Genomic DNA, 26296 nt, shown 5'->3' with positions numbered 1-26296 from the left:
TTCCAGCCGGGCCACAGCACTTGAGGAATGGGCAGAGCAGGTCTGGTGAGGGACGTGGCCAGTGGGAGGTGTGGCCAGAGTGGGAGGGTCTCCTAAGGACTGGATACAGTGTCCTGGAGAACCTCAACTGGCCCACAGGCCTGGGGTTCTGCACCACATCTTATCTAGAAGAAGAGAAGAGTTTGGATTTGATATCCCACTTTTTCACTACCCAAAGGAGTCTCAAAGCGGCTAACATTCTCCTTTCCCTTCCTCCCCCACAACAAACACTCTGTGAGGTGAGTGGGGCTGAGAGACTTCAAAGAAGTGTGACTAGCCCAAGGTCACCCAGCAGCTGCATGTGGAGGAGCGGGGAAGCAAACCCAGTTCCCCAGATTACGAGTCTACCGCTCTGAACCACTACACCACACTGGCTCCCCCATCTAGTGGGACACAATGTTCCCTCCCTCCAATGTACGTTCCCTCCAATGTATTGTGGACAGTCCTGGTCACCTTGCCTCAAAAAGGATATTGAAGACCTGGGAAAGGTTCAGAAAAGGGCAGCCAAAATGATCAAGGGGATGGAGCGACTCCCCTGTGAAGAAAGGTTGCAGCATTTGGGACTTTAGAGAAAAAGTGAGCAAGAGGCACCGTGACAGAAATGATGTGTGGCATAGAGAAAGTGGAGAGAGGGAAGTTTTCCTCTCTGTCCCACAGCAGTAGAACTTGTGGATATCCAGTGAATCTGGATGTTGGAAGATTTAGAAGAGATAAAAGCAAGTCCTTCTTGATGCAGCACTTACTGTATTTTTTGCTCTATAAGACTCACTTTTCCCCTCCTAAAAAGTAAGGGGAAATGTGTGTGCGTCTTATGGAGCGAATGCAGGCTGCGCAGCTATCCCGGAAGCCAGAACAGCAAGAGAGATTGCTGCTTTCACTGCACAGCGATCCCTCTTGCTGTTCTGGCTTCTGAGATTCAGAATATTTTTTTTCTTGTTTTCTTCCTCCAAAAACTAGGTGCGTCTTGTGGTCTGGTGCATCTTATAGAGCGAATAATACGGTAGTTAAACTGTGGAGCTCTGTCCCACAGGAGGCAGTGATGGCCACTAACCCAGAAAGCTTTAAAAGAGGATTGCACAAAATCCTGGAAGAGAAGGCTGCCATTGGTTATGAGCCATTATGACTACGTTCTCCCCTCCACTGTTGGAGGCAGCAATGCTTGCCAGTACCAACTGTTGGAAACCACAAGGTGAGAGATGTGCTCAGGTCCCCCTCATGGGTTTCCCACATTGGGCATCTGCTTGGCCACTGTGAGAACAGGATCCTGGACTAGGTGAGCCATTGGCCTGATCCAGCAGGGCTCTCCCTGCATTCTTATGATGGCTTTTGTCGACAGCAGCAGCAGAAGAGTTTCTGTGCCAGGCCTGGCCCAAACAGAGATTTAGCACAGTGGGGATTTAGCCATCCATCTCATCTGAGTCCAGACCGATCAAGTTACTCTAAGCCCAGAGGACATAAATTCATGAGCCAATTGGTGGGGGCACTTTATCAATCCCCTGGGTGGCCAGGGTTTGAGCTGACTGGCAGAAGTGGGCTGGGGTTTTTTTTTTGCAGGGAGTGATCTTTCCCTCCACATCCGCCTCTGGTTGTTCTGCAGAGCTTGGCTCAAAATGCCATTGGCTTTTAACTATATAATATAATGATAATTAAGTTCTTTCTCTCGCTCCCTCTCCTTCTCCCCCATCCCCACATCCCCTCCCCACTTCTCCTGTGAGCACAGTTTGCTGCTGATGCAGCTGCCTGCAGCCTTGGCATTTATTGAGCGCAAAGTAATAATTTATTGTCCTTTGTATGCTCAAAAGCCATCTTCATTATCCCGTGAATTTGAAAACGCCGAGCAAGTAGATGGGAGTATTTAGATCAGCATTTTTGAGGGGTGATGATGGGTTGATAGGGAGGGGAGGTGGGTGGAGAGAGAGAGAGAGAGGAAAACGGGGTTCCTAGGAGCAGACATCAGAAAAGGGCACACTGTTGAAGTCCTTCCTTGACTAAGAACCCCCTTTCCCTACCTCAACACACTCTTTCTGAGCTTAGAATCCCCACTCCTACTTTAATAGCCCATTTCCCACCTGTGTGGGGATTTTTTTTGTGGGGGGAGGTAGATAGGCGGGGATTAGAAACTCTCCAGAGGGGATCTCAACCTACAAAAAAGACTAGTGGAAGATATGAAGAGATTGAACGCTCTCTCCTTCTAGAACTTGGGAGACTGCTTTGCTCGCTAGAATCCCACCCTCCAGGCAAGGAGGAAGGGAGAAAGAGAGAGGGAGGAGGTTGCGTTTCTTTCTTCCTGGCCCCCCACCCCCACTGAAAGCGGTGGGCTCCCCTTCCCCGAGGCTAGGCCGATGTTAGTCAAGGCGATTCGCTCTCCAGGATTTGCCGGCGTCGCCGTACTCGGAGCGTTACGGTAAGGAGCTGTCCTTCAGCACCCGGCGGGCGGCGATCCCCGGCGCCGGCGCTGCTGGGCGCTGTCCGCCGTGCTGAAAGCGGCGCTCGCTTGCTCACTCGCTCGCTCGCCGGCTGTACATCGCGCGGAGCCGGCAGCTTCGGGGGCTGGTCGCGGAGCTCGGATGTCTAGAGGAGGAGGAGGAGGAGGAAGAAGAGGAGAAGTCCCAGCCTCGACCGAGCAGATCGCCGAAGGGGGACAGCAGCCCGGCCGGCCGGCCAGCCCTGGAGGGGAGAACCCCAAAGCGCTTGCCTGGGGGCGCGGTGGAAGCCTCTCCGCCTCTCCGCTCGTGAAGCCCCCCTGGACGGGCGATGAAGGGGTCTCCGGCTCCAGCGACCTGTCTCCTCTTAGCAGCCCTCCTCGGGGTCGGGGCGCAAGGTAGGCGATCGCTTCGGGTTGGGGGTGGTAGGCAAGCCCCCTCCATTATTAGGGATGTGAGATTTGGGGGCGGGGGGACTGACTGTGGGGAAATAACAAAGTGCTTTGCCTAGCATCCAAGCCTCACTCCCCCAAACCCGCTTCGCTATAAATTGCGTTCTTAATACCCCCTGTTTATCTCGCCTCCTCTTCTCTTGTCGTCCCCCCGCCCGTTTTATTTTTCTTAGCAGATTGTGAGCCAATAGCTTCGGGGGTTCCCTTTGTAATTACCCCACCGTGCGTGCTAATCTTGTTGTTGTTTTAAAGGGGGGGGGGGAGAATGTTATTATTTGACGGAGCGAGGAAAACAAGGGGGAAACAGCGTACAATCGTGTTCGAGCCCCTCGGAGAAGAATTGACACACACCCCAAATCTGTACGCGCAGGCGAGGAGGAAAAGAGCCCAGCGGCTGATATAATTAGGTTACAGGAGGCTGCTCTGTGTTGCAAATGAGGGTCTCGCCAGGCGCCTCGGGCAACTCAGCCCCCTTCCCCAGCCAGCGCCCCCCCCCCCACCTTAGCCCATACGGCCGTTTTGATTCTCCTGGATTGGATTTAAAATAATAATCATCATCCAGAGACGCTCCTCGTATGAAACTTCTCCAAGTTCCTCTCGCCAATACTTTTTCTTTAGGAGAGGAGGAGAGAAGGTTCCCCAAAAGGGAAGCCTTCTAGAATCTGCCAGCTCCTCTCCAGAGATACCCCCAGGGACCCGCCAGGCTTCTTAAAGTGGGTCAACCTGACCTCTGTCCTTTAATCGTACTCCTGTCTGCACAGTCTCCCCTGGACCGGCCAAGGTCTGAACCTGTTTTTAATCCCAGATCAAGCAGGGCTAAGCGCCCACTTGCTCCCCTGGGGTTAATTTAGCTCATCTGTAAGGAAAGGGGGGGTTGCCTTAGGGGATCCTGAAGCATTGAATTGTTAGAGCAACACTCCACTGATGGGGGGGGGCATCCCTGTCCCAAGGGATATTATTTATGATTCTTAATTTCTGAGTGTGTTTTTACTTAGAGAACATAGTCATCTGGTGGGTTCTCTGTTTGCGTAATTAGACTGCCTTTTATTCAAGGCTCTACAAAGCAACTTTTGAGTGTTTGCTATTTGACAGGGACCTAGGTGCCGTGGATAAACTCCGGACAATTTTTTTTATTTACTTATCTTTAAAGCAGTGAAAAACATGCACAGATATCAAAAATATTTTATGCATGAAAATAGCAGAAACAGCTTGGGGAGAATGCCTGATCCCCATTTCTTTTAAAAATAGATGTTTAAAAGGAAGGTCTGTGTTCTCAGACTTACTAGGGGGATTTGGAAGGGGTCTTGCGAAAGTGGGGCAGTGCGCCATTTACAGGGACACAGTCCCTTTCGACACCTCTTCTTCCCCTCCAAGAGATTCTGAGCTGCAAAGGCTGTGATCCAATTTCCTGCCTCTCCCCTCTCAGCGGGGCTTATGGAGGACTGTGCTGTTTCAGGTACTGAGGACAAGGTGTCCCCTTCATAGAATCATTGAATTGTGGAGCCGGAAGGGACCCCGAGGGTCATCTAGTCCAACCCCCTGCAATGCAGGAATCTCAACTAATTTTTCCATGACAGATGGCCATCTAACCTCAGCTGAAAAGTCCTGAATCTATTCCAGGACTTTTAAAACTGGGTTGCGAGGAGGTGGGTGTTGTCACCGTCAACAACAAAAAGTCAAATTGGACTTATATCCTTTGTTAAAGTATTTCCAAAGTTGGGTTGATGGCTCTATCTCTCTCTCACACACATGTATGCACGAACACACACACCACCCTGCGATTAGGATTGCTCCATGAATAAATGTGAAGCCTTTTGAATTTTTTGTTTTAAATTGTTCCCTTGGATTTATTCCAAATAATGGACGAATCGTTAATGCACACCCCCCCCTCCCATCTGTCTCCCTGTGTCACAACCGAGAGAAGAGGCACAATACCTTGATTGTAACAATAAGTTAACAACTCCCCTTCTCCCTGATTTATATTTGCTCTTGTGCATTTTGAAGTGCAATTTTTCAAAAGGATGCTGAGATGCCATTTTAAGGCAGGGGGTGAAAAAGCTCTGCACGACACATGAAAGGCCCTGCTTCTGGGTGCAACCGAGACTGAAATCAAGGGAAAGTGGCCTATTGTAAGGACATTCGCTGTAATCGTTATTCCATATCACACACACACACATATATATAACTGTATGTCATGGTAACCAGGTCTGTATAGACAGATGCTCTCCTGTGTACTCAGGGAGCGGATGATCCGCACTCGCCACCCTTCCCAAACGATATCCTTTTGGTAAACACACAGCTGCATGGTTCCCCCCCCCCAGATTTTAATACAGGGTTTGGGGGTGTTGTCTTAGGAATCCTGTTGGCCAGTCCAAGGTGAAACTTGACTTCTAAGGCTGTGTGAGCTTTGAGAACCTGCGTAGTTTCTGAAAAATACACAACGTTGCACCTAGGTGCTCTGCATTAAGGATGTAATCCTGGTTTTGTAATCGCAGACAATGAAGTCGGATAGGTTCCCCGCCACACCAAGGATGCAATGGCAATGAGGGAGAAGCCCGGTTTGGGGGCCCCTGAACTGTGTGCCTGGGGACAGGGGTGGGTCAAGGGTCTTGAAGAGAGACCAATGCAGGCAGAGTGATCTCAAGTAGTTCCTCACCAGTGTCTTCCAAAGAAATCAAAGTCCAGATGGACCTTAGAGTTTAGGAAGGTAGAACAAGGTGAGCATGTGTGTGTGTTGCGGCGGGAGGACTCTCAGATAGAAAAAGGGACCTCGCCTTAGGAGACAGGGCCAAACAAGTCATTCTATTTGTGTGAAGGAGGAAGGGCAGAGGCAGATTTAGGGGAGTGGGACCGCTTCACCTACACTATCCAGTATACCTCAAGGAGCGTCTCCACCCCCACCTGGACACTGAGGTCCAGCTCCAAGAGCCTTCTGGTGGTTCCCTCACTGCGAGAAGCCAAGTTACAGGGAACCAGGCAGAGGGCCTTCTCGGTAGTGGCACCCGCCCTGTGGAACGCCCTCCCACCAGATGTCAAAGAGAACAACAACTACCAGACTTTTAGAAGACATCTGAAGGCAGCCCTGTTTAGGGAAGCTTTTAATGTTTGATGCATTACGGTATTTTAATATTTTGTTGGAAGCCGCCCAGAGTGGCTGGGGAAACCCAGCCAGATGGGCGGGGTATAAATAATGTATTATTATTATTATTATTATTATTATTATTATTAGGCACCAAGATGAGAGAGAGCCACAGAGGGCACCAAATTTGGGCATTGCAGAGGGCTCTGCTGAAATTTGAAAGCCCAAAGTCCACCACTGATGAGGGGCTCGTCAACCTTCCATGCCAAAGCAGATTGCATAAGAATATAAGAGGCTGCGCCATCTACTCCAGCATCCTGTTCTCGTAGTGGCCCACCAGATGCCCATTGTGGGAAACCTGCAGGCAGGATCCGGCACAAGAGCCCCCTCTCCGCTCCTGCAGTTTCAAGCAACCAGCATTCATAAGCATTGCTGCTTCTAACCATGGAGACAGAGAGCAGCCCTCTTCTCCTCCCTGAATTCGTTCGATCCTCTTTTAAAGCCATCCTGATTGGTGATCATCACTGCTTCCTGTGGGAGGGAGTTCCATAGTTTAGTTATGGTAAAGGTAAACATAAAGGGACCCCTGACCATTAGTTCCAGTCGTGGCCGACTCTGGGGTTGCGGCGCTCATCTCGCTTTACTGGCCGAGGGAGCCGGCGTACAGCTTCCGGGTCATGTGGCCAGCATGACTAAGCCGCTTCTGGCGAACCAGAGCAGCGCACGGAAACGCTGTTTACCTTCCTGCCGGAGTGGTACCTATTTATCTACTTGCACTTTGTTGTGCTTTCGAACTGCTAGGTGGGCAGGAGCTGGGACCGAGCAATGGGAGCTCACCCCGTCACAGGGATTCGAACCCCCGACCTTCTGGTCATCAAGTCCTAGGCTCTGTGGTTTAACCCACAGCGCTACCCGCGTCCCCTTAGTTATGGTAGGGTTGCCATATTTCAAAAAGTGAAAATCCAGACACAAAAGTTGTGGAGCTTTTCTTGGCCAAAGGAGTGGCAGTCCAGAACATCTGGAGGGCACCAGGTTGAAGATGGCCAGTTTATTTCATGATCAATTTATGCTCTTGGCAACTGGACACTCTCTCTCCTGTGGCTGAGATATCATCATGTGAACACTTAAAAAGAAAAATGCCTTTGACCTTTTTGCCTTCTTCCCCCATTGGGGGTTTTTTAAACAGAGGCTGGATAGCCATCTGTCAGGGACTCTTTAGCTACGATTTCTGCTTTGCAGGGGGTTGGACTAGATGACTTTGGGGGTCCCTTCCCACTTTATAATTCTATGATTCGATGAGACCATAGCTGCTTCACAGGCCTGGTTCCCTGAGAGCCGCCTGGCTGCTTTCTGAATCTTTCTCCCCTCTCCCCTGCTTTCCCCCTCATCTTTTGTAATGACAGCAAAGCCTTGACAAGGTCTTGGCATTAAGGTCCCTGGTCCTCAGTCACCCACAGGTGCCACTGAACAAAAACCCCTCCCCCTGTTTGTTGGCCCAGTTTGAAGAGGCAGGCAGCATCCTGGCAGCGAGGCTGAGTTCCTGAGCCCGTGCCAAATTGGGAAAGCCTCTTGGCTTAACTGCTGCTTCAGGCCTTGATCTCCCTTCTTGGCTATTAATTGAGGATGGACAGACGGATTGCCGGTTGGGAGAAATCAGACTTTCAGATTTGTAACAAATCCCCGGTTTGATCCTAGCGAATCACTCCGATATTAACTTCCCTTCCTGGAGCTGGTCACACCACATGCCTGATTTAGCCAGAGATCGGTGAGTTATCCTTTTTCGCAGAGGAAGGGGGACTCTGGGGAAGGTGTTAATCCTCATGTGAGCTTTGCTTGGGGGCTTTGCCCGCTGGTGGGCATGACCCCACTCCCCCTGTCTTTTGCAAGAGCAGAAGGAGAAGGGCTTGGTTTTGTGGGGTGTCCAGAGGCCTGTGCTGGCTGGGGCTAATTTTGCTTACTTCCTTTTTTTGATCTACAATTAAATCAGGTGTCCGCTCAGAATCCAGCGGCTCTGAGAGAGGCACAAAGGGACAGACACACACCCCCAACTGTCAGAAGGCAGTAATGGAGCCTTGGCCTGATCCAGCAGGCCCTTCTCATGTTAATATGAGGGTTCATGAGTGCCAAGGGAAAACCTTAATAGTGCCCCAGCACCAAAGGGTGCCCCCTGGGATAGTGTTTGTTAGGTTAGGCATGTCCGCAGACAATTCCTAAGGTAAGTATACCATCATCTACCTGGCCATCCCATTTTTGATGGTCCCTGCTGATAAAGAATTCAAAGGCAACCTGCCTTTGAGTTCCAGCTTCTGAAAATAACAAGTGGCGAGTATGATGCTGTTGTGCTCAGGTCATGCTTGCTGGCTTTGCATCATGGGAATCTAGCTGGCCACTGTGGGAACAGGACGTTGGGCTAGAGAGGACTTCAGCCTGATCCACCAGGGCTCTTCTTATGGAGGTCTGCTGGGGTAGCAGAACCTCCATACCCAGGGGCAGCCTACCCCCAAAATACCAGATGGTGGGGAACAGCTGGAGAGTTGATGTTGTGCTCAAGTCCTGCTTGCAGGCTTCCCAAACTGGATATTTTGTTGGCCACTGTGGTAACAGGATGCTAGATGGGCCCCCTTTGGTCTGATCCAGCAGCCAGGCTCTATTCTAATGGTCTCACTGGCTGCACCAGCAACAGATTTCTCTGTTTCCATGAGGAGGGAAGCTTAATTAAGACAGGGAGAGATGCAGACAGAGCCATCAGGGTTTGCTCAATTTTGGAATGTCTCCTTTTCTACTGTCTCCTTTTCCCGCTGGGACTAATTTTACATATGTATTTTTAAAATTGTAAAGCACCTTGGCAGAAAAGATATATAAAAACACAGCAAATAAATAGATATATTACAGAAATCACCTGCAGAGGCTTCTGTGAATCTGTGTAGGGGGAGATAGCTGAGAACGCCTTAGCATGACTGAGACCTCTGGTTTGTTTGTTTCTCTGGAGTATCTGTAGCCCACTCTTCAGTCAAAAAAGGTTCCTAGAGTGGCATACACACAGTCAGTTAAAACAAGGCAGCCTCTGCCCACAGGCTCTCTGTCTGAAAGAACACGATACACAAGGGAGAAGGTACAGGGAGGGAAGAGGAAAAAATTAAACTCAGGCACTAATTCTTAAACAGTTGCCTGCCAACAGCCAGGGCCAAAGATTAAGTCAGAGCCACCAGGCTGCAGGAAGACCTTGTCACCTGATCACAGCCAAGCCGGAGCAGGAAGCCCTCCAGTATTCCATCCTGTCCAGAAGCAGTCAATTGTTGCCATGGGTGGATCGAGCCAGACCATAGTTTGCCGCCTGCAGTTCAGCAGCTCCCCACAAGGGGCAGCAGCACACACAGGGCCCAACAATTCCTGACACTGCTTGCAGGGCCAGCTCAAGACATTTTTCCACCAGAGGCCAGGAAGAAAATGGTGTACACACAGAGACACACACATGAGTTCACACGCATACAGCATCCAGTTCCACGACTGGCCATTGAAACTTACTTGACGAAACAGTTTCCTCCATAACAACAGACTAGCATAGCAGTTGTTAAGTGCTGGCGCAGAGTAATTTATCAGGAGTGATGCCTCTGGGGCAGCTTTCTCACTCTGCCTAATGATAGGGCCGGTCTTAAGAACCGGGCGCCCTGAGAACCTTGCCGCAGGATGTCTCTTGGGAACCATCGTGCAGATCTTTGCTCCCAATAGATAGATACCCAGTGTTGGACGTGTTCCAACAAAACGCAGTCCCTCCAGGGAAATGCCTTGGGCATGAATTTTAAGAAGGTACACGTACGTACTTCATAAATATTTGCTGGGATGGATTTTTTTTCTCCCCCTCCCAAGGATTGATCCATAAGCAAGATACTGGGGAGAGAATGAATGATTGTTCTCTCACTCACTCAGAAATGCCAGAAATTGAGGTGATCCAATGAAAATGATTGGCAGGAGGCCCACATCGGCCTGAAATGCAGGTACTACTTCATCTAAATCATAATTAGGAAAACCGCTGTAGGCAAGATGCAGCAGTCGATGTTCATCAAATTCTGGGAATTGTCCATACCTCTGATATGTGCGCAGAAGGTGCGCCCAGGTCCATAGAATCATAGAATTGGAGGGTTGGAGGGGTACCCCCAGAGGCCATCTAGTCCACCCCCCTGAAATCTCAGCTAAGTCCTGGTATGATATGTAATATTCTAAACCACTTTGAGACATAGGGTTGCAGCTATAGTTAAGCTGTGGCTAATTCAAGCATGGAATAGGAGCACATTTTTAAACTATGGAACTCTCTGCCACAGGAGGCAGAGACGGCTGGCTACCAGCTTGAGCATAAGACCAGACAAATTCATGAAGGATAAGGCTGCACGCCACAATGGCTCTCCATGGGCAGCCATGCGTCTGAATCCCAGTTGCTGGAAGCCACAGGTGGGGAGATTTGCTTTTGTGCCCAGGCTTTTGTGGGCTTCCCTTTGGGGCAGCTGGTTGGCCAACTGTGAGAACAGGATGCTGGCCTGATCCAGCTGGGCTCTTCTTCTGCTCAGTGCCAGCCCTACTCAGAGGAGACCCTTTGAAAATAATGAACATGACTAACAGGCGCATTATTTTCAACGGGTTTACTCTGAGATGTTTTGCTTGGTTGCATTTTTTAAAAGAATAAAATGACCTACAAATGTAATAAATCGAACCAAATATCCAGGCAGGGACGAGGAACAGTCCCATGTTGCCTGCTGATATTGTTGGACTCCAACTCCCATCAGCCCTAGCCAATGTAGCCAATGGCAGTGAAGGATGGGAGTCAGAGCCCAAACATCTGGAGGGCACCATGTTTACTGGAGTAGCTGGACCAATGGCCTGACTCAGTATCTTCCCACATGCCCTTCTGCATCAGCACTTAATTCAGAATCATGAGGACCAGCGTCTTACTTTATATTTAAAGGAAGCACCTTAGGGAAGGCACAGAGTCCTTACTTTTCATGCGGGGGGGGGGGGTCCCAGGTTCAATCCCCACTTGCATGCCTGCAACCCATGAGAGCGGCTGCTGCTGCCAGTCAGTGCCAACGGCACTGGGCTAAATGCAATACTGCCTATGGGCCCCACAAAAGATAAAAATAATATTGGTTTGATTTTGGGGAGAAAAAAATTGGCTTATTAAAATTGTGGGTTGGTAAAATAACAAGCGTATTAGGGGATAATTTGCGAGCGGGGCGCGAGATGATTCCGATTGCCTAGGGGCCTCCGCAGGGTATAATCCGGCACTGGCTAAGACTGGAGCCGACGGTCTGACTCGGTCTAAGGCGTCTTCGCACGTTCCGAAACTAACGACAAGCCTGGCGCGAGTTGTGTCGGCCGCTCCGAACCCCTGACTCAGTCCTCACCCGCCTCCGCGTTCATATTGGGGCAATTAGCTGGTACTGTCTTAGCCGCTTTGCATATACAGTGGTACCTCGGGTTAAGTACTTATTTCGTTCCGGAGGTCCGTTCTTAACCTGAAACTGTTCTTAACCTGAAGCACCACTTTAGCTAATGGGGCCTCCTGCTGCCGCTGCGCCGCCGGAGCACGATTTCTGTTCTCATCCTGAAGCAAAGTTCTTAACCCGAGGTACTATTTCTGGGTTAGCGGAGTCTGTAACCTGAAACGTCTGTAACCTGAAGCGTCTGTAACCCGAGGTACCACTGTAATGGGGAGGGGGGGGCGTCTTGGAAGCCACACGTGGCGGACAGCTGGCGCTTTCTTTCCCTCGGAGTTCCTGGGCTTGGTGCGCTCTGTTCCTCTCTCTCTCTCTCTCTCTCTCTCTCTCTCTGTGTGTGTTTGTGTGTGTATGTGTAGCAGCTGGCTCTCAGCGGACGCCTCAGGGCACCAGAAGCGCGTCCTCGGGGGAGCGAGGACGGTGGGGTAACCTTTTAGCAAACTCCCGGCTCCTGGGATGGAGCCAGAGGAGAACTGCGCGCCATCCGGCATCTCCTGGGGCCAGGAGGCGAAAGGAACACGAACCGCTAAGTGTCGAAACTGCAGGGGGTGTGTGTGTGTGTTTTAAAAGACAAACTGGTGTCGCACATCTTGAACTCTTCTTGGGCGCCTTGGAATGGAGGGAGAGAAATCTTGCTGGCAGGGGGCTGCTTTTAGGGGGGGGTGCCAGGGGGGGGGCAGAAAGACAGGGCGGAGCCACAGCCAATGAAAGGCGGAGCCACCTCCTTCTAATATTCTCCTCTTCCTCCTCCCTGCTGAGTCCTGCTAGGGGCAGCATTCACAACAGGCATTTAAAAGTCACTTTGATGACCGCCAAGCCTTTGGTTTGGACTCAGTCTGATCCTTATGTTGCCCTCCCCTTATGGTCTTGATCTATCAGCTACTTTTAAAATGAGGCTGCTTTTTAAATTGCATTTTAACCTGTATTTTAAATTGTTTTTCCCCCCTATTATGTTTTTACTGTGATTTTATTGGTGTTAGCCGACCTGAGCCCGGCTCTGGCCAGGGAGGGCAGGGTATAAATATTTTTTTTTTAATTATTATTATTATTATTATTATTATTATTATTATTATTTTCCACAGCCGCAGCTTTCCCCCAAAGAATTCTAGTTTATCAAAGGTGTTGAGTGTTGTTTGAAGACCCCTCTCCCCTTCCCAGAGTTCCCAGAGAATGATGGCTGAGAACGGCTCCAGGAATTGTAGCTCTGGGAGGGAAATAGGGGCCACCTGCCAGGGATTATTGAGACGCGATTCCTGTGTTGCAGCAGCGGGTTGGACTGGATGACCCCTGGGGGTCCCTTGCAGCCTTACAAGTCCATGGCTCACATTGTTCTGCCTTCCATTCTGCCCTCCCCACCTGGAGAGGCAAACCTTGCTGGACGTGCTTTGAGAGAGCTGTTAAACCTTCTGCAATAAGTACAGGCAGATCCCTTGTGAAGCTAAACGTTCGATTAAACAGCGAGCAGGGTTTCATAAAAGCAGACAGAGAAAGCTGTTGCGGCCCTTTTAAAACACCCTGGCGGCTTTGGAAGCCCCCGTGGGGCAGCCTCTTTCAGAGCTGAAGGAATAGAGCCAGAGGAGCTGCAGTGGGGCTTTGAAGGCCGTCTCCTCAAGAGTCAGAGCACCCCAGATTGAAGGCTGCACCCCAGTGACGGAGCCCGTCTATCACCTTTGGATGGGGGCTCTCAAAGTATGACCCAGGAACCACCATAGCCCTGTGAGCTTCATTCGGGAGGTCTGCGTTAAACATCCACATTGATTTTGTTAAAATATATATACTTTTATTGCTTCTTTGATTCCTTCCATTGTCTTTTATTGTCCTACAGTGTGAAATCCCGTGGAATGCAAATTGTAGCACATTAAAATCCAATATCGGAAATGAAAGAAGCAAGAGAAATGCCATTAGGAATCACCCCGTTCCCAGCAGTTGCTGCAGCAGGCAGTCAAATCATTTCACAGAGCAGAAGGCAATCTGTGGCAACTAGCCAGGATGCCTATGTTCTGCCTCTATGGTGGAAGGCAGCTATTATTATTATTATTATTATTATTATTATTATTATTATTTGTATACCACATGTCATCTGAAGATGCCAGGGTGGTTTGCAACAGAAAAATACAAAATGAAAATACATAATAAAACAAAAACAAGCCGGTGACACGCCCTCCCACAAACACATTTAAAAAGCCATGGAATGGTATTCGGCCAACTGCTTGGTTGAATCATAGAACTGCAGAGTGGGAAGGGACCCCACAGGGTCATCTAGTCCAACCCCCTGCAATGCAGGAATCTCAGCTGAAGCAACCATGACAAATCAACAATCTCTTCCATTGTTGAACAACTCTTGTCGTCAGAAAGTTCTTCCTGATGTTGAGTCGAAATCTCCTTCCTTTTAACTTGAAGCCATTGGCCATGTGACAGCCCTCGAGATATCTGAAGGTGGCCACCATATAATAACAATAATAATCTTATTATTTATACCCCACCCATCTGGCTGGGTTTCCCCAGTCACTCTGGGTGGCTTACAGCACATAAAAAATTGTAAAATATTAGACATAAAAAACTTCCCTGAACAGGGCTGCCTTCAGATGTCTTCTAAAAGGCAGGTAGTTGTTTATTTCCTTGACATCTGATGGGAGGGCGTTCCACAGGGCGGGTGCCACTACCGAAAAGGCCCTCTGCCTGGTTCCCTGTAACCTCACTTCTTGCAGGGAGGGAATCGCCAGAAGGCCCTCGGAGCTGGACCTCAGTGTCTGGGCAGAATGATGGAGGTGGAGACGCTCCTTCAGGTATACTAGACCGAGGCCATTTAGGGCTTCAAAGGTCAGCACCAACACTTTGCATTGTGCTGGGAAATGTCCTGGGAGCCAATGTAGGCTCCAAAATATATCCTCTCAGTCTCCTGTTTTCCAGGTTAACATCCCCAACTCCTTCAACCATTCCTCATAAAGCTTGAAATGTTTTCACCTCGTGCCTAAAGATATGTAACAAAGGCTTCTGAATACCAGCTGCTGGAAACCATAGGAGGGCAGATTCCTCTTGTACTCAAATCCTGCTTTCTGGTTGGCCACTGTGAGAACAGGATTATTGACCAGAAGGCTTCGGGCAGAGCAAAGCCATCCTGGCAAATAGCCATCAATAGCCCTCTCCTCCACCATGAATTTGTCTAACCCTCTTCTAAAGCCATGTAGTTTGGTGGCCATCACTGCCTCCTGTGGCAGAGAGTTCCGTAGTCTAACTATGCGCTGCATGAAGGGTGTGTGAGTCTTTTTATCTGTCTTGAATCTTCCACCCTTCATCTTCATCGGAGGTGCACGGGATCTTGTGTTTCCGCAATGGCAAACCATGCCTTTGGTTCCTCTACACCAGGCACCCCCAACCTTTGGCCCTCCAGATGTTTTGGCCTACAACTCCCATGATCCCTAGCTAACAGGACCAGTAGTCAGGGATCATGGGAATTGTAGTCCAAAACATCTGGAGGGCCGAAGGTTGGGGGTGCCTGCTCTACAGCTTAACATACAATAAAACAAAATAAATTTCCACCCGCCGCCTCAAACTTTTTGCAGACAAGCTCACATTTTCATAGCTGCCAGAGCAAAGTTTGCTGTGTGGGTGGATAAATATGTCTTTGAGAGCAAGAAAGAGATACATCTTTTTTCCCCCAGGAGAGGGCTGTGGGTCCGTTGTTTGGTGAGCTTCTATAAGGGGCAACTTAGTCAGTGATGTGCAGGCTGAGAAGGGAGCTTCAGCCAAGGAGTTCGGATCGCCACCCCAAGCATCAGAATTGGGGCGCATCACAGTGTGCTGCTGTGTTCACCTGGGACAGCACCTGAGGAGACCAGATGCTGGTCTGAGGAGGCCCCTTTGGCGCCTGAGGGGAATCGGCCCTGGCAACCCAGCAAGCAGGTTTTTCTCTTTGTGGAGGCGGTGGAAGAGGCGGCGAGGGAATGCGATGCGCCGGCAGGCCTGCGTTTCTCGTACTGCTCTGAGTGCAGGAAAATTACAGCTTTCCAGAGATATCTGTATTTTTAGCTGGGGCCGGGCACCTCGTAATTAATCTCGCTAAGGGGATCTGGGGAGCGTGTTACATCTTTCTCCTTGAGAGAGCGCGGGAGGGGGTGGCTCTCTGACGGGCAGCTCCTTGGAGTGGAGGAGGGGTGTGGTCTCTCCCCCCCCCAAAAAAAAACCGAAAAGGGAGGATAAAATGGATTATCTCATTCTGAGCTTCCCAGAGGTTGCTAGAGGACCAGCTCTGCCATTAAACCAAGGGAAGCAGGAGATTCTGAGAGGAGGGGCAGGTATGGGTCCTGGGGGGCATTATTATTATTATTATTATTATTATTATTATTATCATCATCATCATTGCCTATTAGCCAGCAGGAGTGCCTGGCGCCATGGCTGCCATGCAGTGTGCATGGCCCTGGCACTGAAATTTGTGGGTGCCCAACGCCTTAATGGGGAATTTTGGCTATGCTGTGCCCCCACAATGTTTCTGAATCCCAGTTGCTGGAAACTGCAAGAGGGGGAGTGTTACTGGTTTTCCTTTGGAGCTTCTGGTTGGCCGCCTCCCGTGAAGGTTCGGAAGGTGATTATGGAATTTATTTACTGCTTAACACCAACATACTTGCCGAAGCAGCTTGCAAGGTGTGCAAAGCAGGTACAGAAATATCAAAAGGTGAATCGCGAAAACCCAACAACGAAACGATCCCTTCTAAAACACTGAAATAAATGAGCGTAATTGAAGCAGGCAATCAGACAGCGCGGCAATTAAAACAGGAGGCTTGGGTCGAGAGATCAAGGGAATGCCTGGGTAAACAGGTGCTTCCTAAAAAGCCGGCAGGATGCCAATACTGATTTGCTTGGGTGCCTCTTGTAGAAGCCAAGATTTTAGCTTGTCCACTCAGTGGGGAGAGAAGCTGAAACTATGGGAACGATCCCTCTTCTCTCACTAATGTCGGACGAATCTTGGTTCCTCTCTGCTCCCTGTTTTTTTTCCAGTCTTCACACAAATTCCCTGCATTTCTGCATCCATTTGCAAACCCATCTCTCTCCCTGCCCAGAGTCCTCCTCGTGAAAATTCATCAGTATTTTTGTGCTAATTTCGTGGACACACCTTTGCAAGCTATTTCCCCTGCCATAATTGCTTGCTGTGTGTTATTTTCACAAATATATGTAATCTGCTGGTTCGGGTCAGTGGCCCATCAATCCAACATCCTGTTCTCACAGCAGCCAGCCAGAAAGGAGATTCTTGTTAAACATTAGGAAGAACTTTCTGAGAGTAAGAGCTGTTCAACAGTAGAACAGACTTCCTTGGAAGGTGGTAGAATCGCCTTCATTGGTGGTTTTTAAGCAGAGGTTGGATGGCCCTCTGTCATGCATGTGGGATGTGAAACACAAGAGCAGTCAAGTACAGCATTCCTAGAGTGAACATGTTTACACATGGGGAGGAATGTTTGTCCAACCAGCAGGTAAACTTCCTGTTTCCTTCTGGGCTGGGACAGACTTCCACTGCATGTGACTAGAGGTGGGCGTGGCCTCACCTGTGCAGGTAACAACAAAAGCACAGGGCAGGGCAGCCGTCTCTCTCTCTTTGACTACATGCATCGAAGAAGCAACATCTGCTTAGCCAAAGTTGCTCTCTTGGCTTCAGCCAAGAGAGGACAAAAGGTCTGTTTTCTTATGAGATAGTTTCCAGGTATATGTTACTTTTCTAAGCTAAGTCTGCTTTCTGGGATCCTATTGTGAACAGAATGATGTGTGAGTAAACCTTTTTTATACTTTTATAGAAGACTGTGTCTTGTCTTTTATGAGGGACTAAGGGGGAAATACCAGAACAGTTATTATTAGAGGCTTTAGCGAGCTTGAGCAAATGCATCCGCTGAGTTTAAAAAGGGGAATGTTACTCTGCTAAATTGTGAACTTGTTAACACAAGTTGGAAAGGCTATAACCAAACAATATATCTTCTCCTGCATCCCTGAACATTCCCACAATCCATACTTTAGATGAGATTCCTGCATTGCAGGGGACTGGACCAGATGGCCCTCAAGGTCTCTTACAACTCTACAGTTCTATGATTTGAGCAGGATTTGAACACAAGAGCAACTCTCCCTTCCTGTGCCTTCTTCCAGCAACTGGTATTCAGAAGCATGGCTGCCTCCAGCTGTGGAGGCAGAGCAGAGCCATCCTGTCTAGCAGCCATCAATCGCCCTCTCCTCTTCCATGAATTTGTCCAATCCTCTTTTAATGCCATCTAGATGGTCATCCCTGCCTCCAGTGGGAGGCAGTTCCACAGTTTAACAGTGTGCTAGACTGTAATGATAGATAGATGATAGATAGATAGATAGATAGATAGATAGATAGATAGATGATTGATGATAGATAGATATAGATAGATAGATGATAGATAGATGATAGATAGATAGATAGATAGATAGACAGATGATAGATAGATAGATGATAGATAGATAGATAGATAGATAGATAGATAGACAGATGATAGATAGATAGATAGATAGATAGATAGATAGATAATATATGATAGATGATAGATAGATAGATGATAGATAGATGATAGATAGATGATAGGTAGATATAGATAGATTAGATAGATTAGATAGATAGATGATAGATAGATAGATAGATAGATAGATAGATAGATAGACAGATAGATAGATAGATAGACAGATGATAGATAGATAGATAGATAGATAGATAGATAATATATGATAGATGATAGATAGATAGATGATAGATAGATGATAGATAGATGATAGGTAGATATAGATAGATTAGATAGATAGATGATAGATAGATAGATAGATAGATAGATAGATAGACAGATGATAGATAGATAGATAGATAGATAGATAGATAGATAGATAGATGATAGATAGATAGATAGACAGATTAGATAGATAGATAGATAGATGATAGATAGATAGATAGATAGATAGACAGACAGACAGATATAGATAGATGATAGATAGATAGATATAGATAGATAGATAGATAGATAGATAGATAGACAGATAATATATGACAGATGATAGATAGACAGACAGACAGATATAGATAGATAGATAGATGATAGATAGATAGATAGATAGATGATTGATAGATAGATAGATAAATAGATAGATGATAGATAGATAGATAGATAGATAGATAGATAGATGATTGATAGATAGATAGATAGATAGATAGATGATAGATAGATAGATAGATAGATGATAGATAGATAGATAGATGATAGACAGATGCATTCATAGGTACAGTTTTCCTTAAGAGACACATTTTTCTACCATTTTTGACTTGGAGCCATGGAACCAAGAGGGCTGGAAGCTTTGCTTTGCTTTCAGGATAATGAACGCAGCTCAGCTCTGGAGCCGTGCGAATCTCAGAGGATAACCTGAGTTTCATTTCATGCATTGTTTGAGGAAGAGCGAACTGGGGGATTTCTGATATCAGAAGGAGACCTGGATGCAATTCCCCCTCTCCCGCCTTATCTGGAACCGGCGGCTGCTGTTCTTTGGCCTCTTGTTCCCGTTGCCCCTCTGTCCATCGCTAAAGCCTTTTTGTCTCTGCACATATGTGGCCAGGGACATCCCTCCCTCCCTTCCTCGCTCTGCGTGGCGAGGGCAGTCAAGGACATCAGTGCTGCAGCTTCCCCACGGAGGCAGGCAACTGAAACAAAGCTAACCCTGGTTAATAGAGGTCAGGCAGGCTGGAATCCGGGGCGGGGGGCGGGGGGGCGAGCGCAGGCTCATTTCCTCCAGTACATTGGCAGGCACTCCAGCTCCCGCTGCCCACCTCTCCCCACTTGCTTAGAAAGCTTTTCTGTTCCACTTCTCACTGCGGCGAGCTTCCGAAATCCACCCCGCTCTTTCTCACTGCTGACCCCCCTCCCTGTGAAGGAGCTCCATGGTGCAAGGGGAGGGCACCTGCCTTGCATGCAGAAGGCCCCACTGGCATCTCCAGGTTGGGCTGGAGATATCTGAAAACTGGGTGAGGTGTCTCAGTTGTCTGCTGAGGACTGGAATCTTACTTTCTTGTTAGGGATAGTGCTGAGCTAGATGGATGTGGCAAATAAATATACTGAAGTATGCATACATATTGTATAGTTAAAGCTATGGTTTTCCCAGTCGTGATGTATGGAAGTGAGAGCTGGACCGTAAAGAAGGCTGATCGCCGAAGAATGGATGCTTTTGAATTCTGGTGCTGGAGGAGACTCTTGAGAGTCCCATGGACTGCAAGAAGATCAAACCTCTCCATTCTGAAGGAAATCAGCCCTGAGTGCTCACTGGAAGGACAGATCGTGAAGCTGAGGCTCCAAGACTTTGGCCACCTCATGAGAAGAGAAGACTCCCTGGAAAAGACCCTGATGTTGGGAAAGATGGAGGGCACAAGGAGAAGGGGACGACAGAGGACGAGATGGTGGGACAGTGGAAGCTACCAGCAGGAGTTTGACCAAACTGTGGGAGGCAGTGGAAGACAGGAGGGCCTGGCGTGCTCTGGTCCAGGGGGTCACAAAGAGTCGGACACGACTAAACGACTAAACAACAACAACAAAGGCATACATATTATTGCATAACTGAAGAAAACTCACGGCACGAACCAAGGAAGAAAGGCAGCATTCTGTGTTCTTGTTCAAATCAGCCTTGAGTTCAGAACCATGAGGACTGGAGCCTCACTTTATTTGTGAGGGAAGGGTCACAGCACTTTGGTAGAGCCCCTGCTTTGCATACAGAAGCCCCGAGTTCAGTTTCCAAGGGCATCTCCAGGTAGGGCTGGGGGAAGACTTGTGGGAATGTTCAGGGATGCAGAAGAGGATATATTGTTTGATTATAGCCTTTCCAACTTATGTTAACAGGTTTCACAATTTAGCAGAGTAACATTCCCCTTTTTAAACTGACACAGTGGATGTGTTTGTTCAGGCTCGCTAAAGCCTCTATAATATGTTTTAAATGTAATTCCCCTTTAGTCCCTCATAAAAAGATAAGACACAACACAGTCTTCTATAAAAGTATAAAAAGAGTTTGCTCACATTCTGTTCACAATCGGATCCCAGAAGGCAGACTTAGCTTAGAAAAGTAACATATACCTGGAAACTATCTCATAAGAAAACAGTCCCTTTGTCCTCCAAGAGAGCATCTTTGGCTAAGCAGATGTTGCTTCTTCAACAAAAGTAGTCAGAGAGAGAGAGATGGCAGCCCGTCCTATGCTTTTGTTACCTGCACAGGTGAGACCACGCCCACCTCTAGTCACATGCAGAGGAAGTCTGTCCCAGACACGAGAAACAGGAAGTTCCGACTGGCTGGTCCAGACATCTCCTTTTCTGTCCACTCTAGGGATGTTGTACTTGACTGCTCTTGCGTTTCACATCCCACAAGACTTCCTGTTTGAGACCCTAAAGACCAGGTGTACTAAGTCATACCCTTGGTCCCTTTAACTCAGTGTTGTCTGCACTGACTGGCAGCAGCAGTCCAGGGTTTCAGGTCAGGAGTCTTTCCCAGCCCTTCCTGAAGATGCTCTTGGGAGTCTGAACCCGGGACCTTCTGCACAGAAAGCTTCTACCTTAAGTCCAAGTAACGCTAGGCAAGGTGGCCTAGTGGTCTGCTGTGAGGCTAAAACAGCTTCGTTCATTCAGGGTGTGGCATTTGTGGACCCTGGCCTATCCTTCCCCCATCTCTTTCCCCCTCTCTTAAAGGCCACATTCACACCATCCATTTAAAGCACCTACTTCGAACAGTCATGGCTTCCCCCAAAGAATTCTGGGAAGTGTAGTTTGTTAAAGGTGTTGCGAGTCGTACACACACACACACACACACACACACACACACACACACACCACTGCCAGAGCTACAAATCCCCAGAGTTCCCTGTGAGGGGAGATTGGTTGAGAAACCACACTCTGGGAACTGTAGCGCTGTGCGGCGTCTCCAAAAGACTCTCGGCACCCTTAACACAGCGCGGCTCCAAGAATCCTTTGGGAGAAACCATGATTATTGCCTGTTCACCTCGAGCAGGGCCCTTTCCCTGCGCTCTTTTTGCCACCTGCTAAAAACATTCATGTTTGGGCAAGGCTGTCCAGGCGCTTAGAAAGCTGAGGTGGGCTTTAATCTGTTTCAGCCTTTTAAAGTATTGTTGTAAATTGATTTTCTTTAAGGGTTTTTTGGTTTTTGGTTTTTTTAACAATCAAGCAATGCATAAATTTTATGAAACAAATACAAAATAAAAAAAATAGGGAAAATTCCAGCTCTGGGAACTGTAACGCCATGCAGCATCTTCTAACAATGCTCAGCACCCTTAATGCACAGCTCCCAGAATCCTTTGGGGGAAGCCGTGACTGTTTATGGGCGCATTGCTGGGCTGAAGCGCAGAGATGCTTTAGCTGTGATTCCTCCATTGCAGGGGGTTGGACTAGATTACCCTTGGGGTCCCTTCCAACCCCACAATTCTATGGTTCTATGAGAGGGGCGGTTTGGACATGACCAAATTCTGTGCAATGCTTTTTCAGAGAGCAAACTGGCAACTAATGGGTCGACTTTCCTTTTAAATGCCTACCTGCCTCAGAAGCCACACTGGGTTGCTGGCCCCTTACATGGCGACAGAGGGGGCCCCACATCCTACAGATTCACCCACCCGTTGCCATCGGTCTCAGGAGGGATATGTTGACGTCTTTAGCGTTGATCACAACACTGGGATTAGCGCGGACAACATATGGCTTCTTTATGTAACGGGATCTCTGTCTTGACTGTGGCTCCTCCTCGCAGCTAGTGCTGGCGGGTCTCAGGGAACGGCTTGCGAGCTGGCTCCCGGGGCTTTAAGGGGCAAGAAGGAGCCCCCCTACATAACAAAGTTGACATGGGGTAACTGCCGCTCTCAACCTCAGATATGCAGATGACACAACCTTGATGGCAGAAAGTGAGGAGGAATTAAAGAACCTTTTAATGAGGGTGAAAGAGGAGAGCGCAAAATATGGCCTGAAGCTCAACATAAAAAAACTAAGATCATGGCCACTGGGCCCATCACCTCCTGGCAAATAGAAGAGGAAGAAATGGAGGCAGTGAGAGATTTTACTTTCTTTGGCTCCATGATCACTGCACATGGTGACAGCAGTCACGAAATTAAAAGATGCCTCCTTCTTGGGAGAAAAGCAGTGACAAACCTAGACAGCATCTTAAAAAGCAGAGACTTCACCTTGCCGACAAAGGTCTGTATTGTTAAAGCCATGGTTTTCCCAGTAGTGGTGTATGGAAGTGAGAGCTGGACCATCAAGAAGGCTGATCGCCGAAGAATGGATGCTTTTGAATTCTGGTGCTGGAGGAGACTCTTGAGAGTCCCATGGACTGCAAGAAGATCAAACCTCTCCATTCTGAAGGAAATCAGCCCTGGGTGCTCACTGGAAGGACAGATCCTGAAGCTGAGGCTCCAAGACTTTGGCCACCTTATGAGAAGAGAAGACTCCCTGGAAAAGACCCTGATGTTGGGAAAGATGGAGGGCACAAGGAGAAGGGGACGATGGAGGATGAGATGGTGGGACAGTGTTCTCGAAGATATCAGCATGAGTTTGACCAAAATGCGGGAGGCAGTGGAAGACAGGAGTGCCTGGCACCAGGGGTCACGAAGAGTCGGACACGACTAAACGACTCAAACAACAACTGCCGCTCTCAAAGGCTTGCAGAAGGCGGAGTTTTCACCAAGTGAATGGAAGGGACGCGTTTAGCGAAGAGGGTTGTAGCTCAGTGGTGGAGCAGACGGCCGCCAGCTCAACTCCTACCGGTTGCATCTCCAAGAAGGGCTGGGAGCTGCTGCCAGTCAGTGTAGACAATACTGAGCTAGATGGACTTGGAATAAGGCTGCTTCCTGGGTTCCTAAATGCCTTGGAAGCTGGCATACTGTCTCACAGTGCCATGTTCATGCCATCAGGGCTGAGGGTGCGGGAGGGCTGAGCAGTCCAGCTCTGTCCCATGTGAACTGGTAGCTCACGGCATCTCTGAGCATATGCAGAACGCCTTTGGGTAGAAGTGAAACGTTCAGGCTGCCATCTGTCTGTCTTCAGGGACAACGGAGGAATGTGCCTTTGGGGGCAAGGCCAAGCTGTCGGAAGGTTGTAGCGCCTGCTGTGGCTGTAGAGCAGGGGTCAGCAAACTTTCTCGGCAGGGGGCCAGTCCACTGTCCCTCAGACCTTGTTGGGGGCCGGACTTTATTTTTTGGGGGGGGTATGAACGAATTCCTATGCCCCACAAATAACCCAGAGATGCATTTTAAATACAGTGGTACCTCGGGTTACATATGCTTCAGGTTACATATGCTTCAGGTTACAGACTCCGCTAACCCAGAATTATTACCTCGGGTTAAGAACTTTGCTTCAGGATGAGAACAGAAATCACGTGGCGGCAGCGGGAGGCCCCATTAGCTAAAGTGGTGCTTCAGGTTAAGAACAGTTTCAGGTTAAGAATTGACCTCCAGAACGAATTAAGTTCTTAACCCGAGGTACCACTGTAGAAGCACACATTCTACTCATGTAAAACCACCAGGCAAGCCCTGCAAATAACCCAGAGATGCATTTTAAATAAAAGGGCACATTCTACTCATGTAAAAACACGCTGATTCCTGGATTGTCCACAGGCCGGATTTAGAAGGCGATTGGGCCAGATCTGGCCCCCAGGCCTTAGTTTGCCTACCCATCCCCTAGAGCAGTGTTTCTCAGCCTTGGGTCCCCAGATGTTGGACTACAACTCCCATCATCCCTGAGCTCTGGCCTTACTAGCTAGGGATGATGGGAGTTGTAGTTCAACAACATCTGGGGACCCACAGGTTGAGAAAGGCTGCTGTAGAGTCTGTGGCGGGAGAAACTTGATAGGACATTTGCTCTGAATCAGGATCTGCTTATGTTATGGGGGGGCGAAGCAGCTGGCAATTTAAATGTGTCATCAAGGAAGCCGTTCCCACATCAGAAAATAAGAAGAGCCTTCTGGATGAGGCCAGTGACCCATCTGGTCCAGCATCCTGTTTTCACAGTGGCCAACCAGATGCCCATTGTGGGAAACCTGCAAGCAGGACTTGAACACAAGATCCCTCTCCCCTCCTGGGGTTTCCTGATGGCTAGTAGCCATCAATAGCCCTCCTCTTCTCCTCCTCCTCCTCCTCCTCCATAAATTTGCCCAATCCTCTTTTACAGACCCTCATCCAAAAGTCCCCAGGTGTTTTCAATGGAATAAAAATAAATAAATAGCCAAAGGGAGCAGGTTTGTGTATCCAGGCAAGGCCGTGGTGGGGGGTGTTGATTGGCGAGTGCCAATTCCGTAGCAGGGACGTGGGTCCCCCCCCCATCCAACCGCAGCCCCAAGGAATCGCATGCGTCTGCAACTTTTGCGGCTGCTTTAAGGAAAAATTGGAATGCAGCAACGTGCGTGCGCGAAGCAGGAGGGTTCAGTTCTCTGGCTCTCTGGCTGGGACCAGATAAGGCGGAACAGCAAACGCCGCATTAGCTTAATCTGGAGATTAATTTGCGAGGGATGCACTGGGGCAGAGTCTGTTCCATTTCAATTTGGGTCGTATTGGGCACAGGCTGCTGTCAGCGGCCTCTGTCTCTCCTGCTCCTGCTCCCGTCCTTGGCAGCAAATCCATACCTTCCATTCAGCAGGACTTTCCTTCCCCCTGTCCCCACAACAGGCTCCCCATCTCCCCCTTACCTCCCTCTTCCCATGTTCTTCTCCCTTCTTCCTTTCCTTTTCACCCCCTGGTTCACCAGCCTCTGCCTCCTCTTACCCCCCTTCCTGCCACAACTGACTCAAGCTCCTAGGCCTGTGTGAGGTTTCCCCAGATTTCCTTCACCGTCTTCCTTCTTAGCCGCCTTTATAGGCAGAGCAATCCTTCATGGCTTCTGTCTCATACAGGAAAGCTTTTGGGGCCTGAGTGTCCCCCCTTCCTTTCTGGGAAACCTCCATGTCTGTGGGGGGGGGGACCAGAGGCAAAAGTGGGTGGAGCAATGGATCTTTTACCTTTCAGTGTTCATGGAGAGCACCCCATTCCTGGCCGCTTGACTGTGGCTCTGATGACATGAGATGCAAATAATAAAAATAAAAATATTTTTTATTTATACCCCACCCTCGCCAGCCAAGAGTGGGCTCAAGGCAGCTAAAAACCAATAATAAAAACAAGTCGATTGAAATATAACTTAAAAACAAGATTAAAATACAACATTAAAACATTAAAATGCGGTTGAGTTGCAGAATTCTGCAAGCGGAATAAATTCCACAGCCCTGATGCATTGGCACCTCGTGCCGTTTGAGTTGCAGAATTTATTCAGCATGCAGAATTTGGCCTTTCTGGGGGTGAATGTGGATGAAGCAGGAAGAGAACTTTAAAAAAATGCATGCATGAAATCTAGCCCCAAACACACACACACACACACACACACACACACACACACATATTCCACAAAGTGGTTGGTGACGCAGGATATTTCCACATGCTTCTAAAATGCACATTAAATAAAACGAGAGAGAGAAGGGCACGCATTCACCTGCCAGCCTCGGAGCTGTGGAATGCAGCGACATGAAGCAATCTGTGTCCTTCCAGGCGCCAGCTCAGACCTGCCGTGCTGTTTCAGTCCCCCGGCGTCGCTGCCTTCATCCAGCCGGATGCCTCTCCTGCCCGAGGGACGTGTCAGCAGCCGCCCCGCGTGGGGTAGAGGCAGGACGGCCCCACTTCCTGCTGCCCACAGGGCTTTGGGGCGAAAAGCGTGGAGGGGCAGGAGAGTGGAGGTTGCCTTAATTGGAAAAAGCAGGGAGGTAGGCTGCTTGATGCCT

General features: G+C 48.8%; 1 protein-coding gene across 3 annotated transcripts in view; it reads left to right on the top strand.

Annotated features, from left to right (window-relative positions):
* The first annotated feature begins 1990 nt into the window (after positions 1 to 1990).
* The window catches only part of SEZ6 (seizure related 6 homolog), a 164213-nt gene continuing 139907 nt past the window's right edge, over positions 1991 to 26296 (top strand). For all 3 annotated transcript variants that reach the window (XM_080982854.1, XM_080982855.1, XM_080982853.1), the window contains exon 1: positions 1991 to 2860. In XM_080982854.1, coding sequence (XP_080838980.1) covers positions 2794 to 2860 — 67 coding nt within the window. In that variant the 5' untranslated portion in view covers positions 1991 to 2793. The remainder of the gene's footprint in view (positions 2861 to 26296) is intronic.

Source organism: Podarcis pityusensis (assembly GCF_964106645.2).
Source record: "Podarcis pityusensis genome assembly, chromosome: 15".
Lineage (NCBI taxonomy): Eukaryota > Metazoa > Chordata > Lepidosauria > Squamata > Lacertidae > Podarcis > Podarcis pityusensis.
The sequence above is the reverse complement of the archived record's forward strand: the minus strand, read 5'-3'. Positions and strand labels throughout refer to the sequence as shown.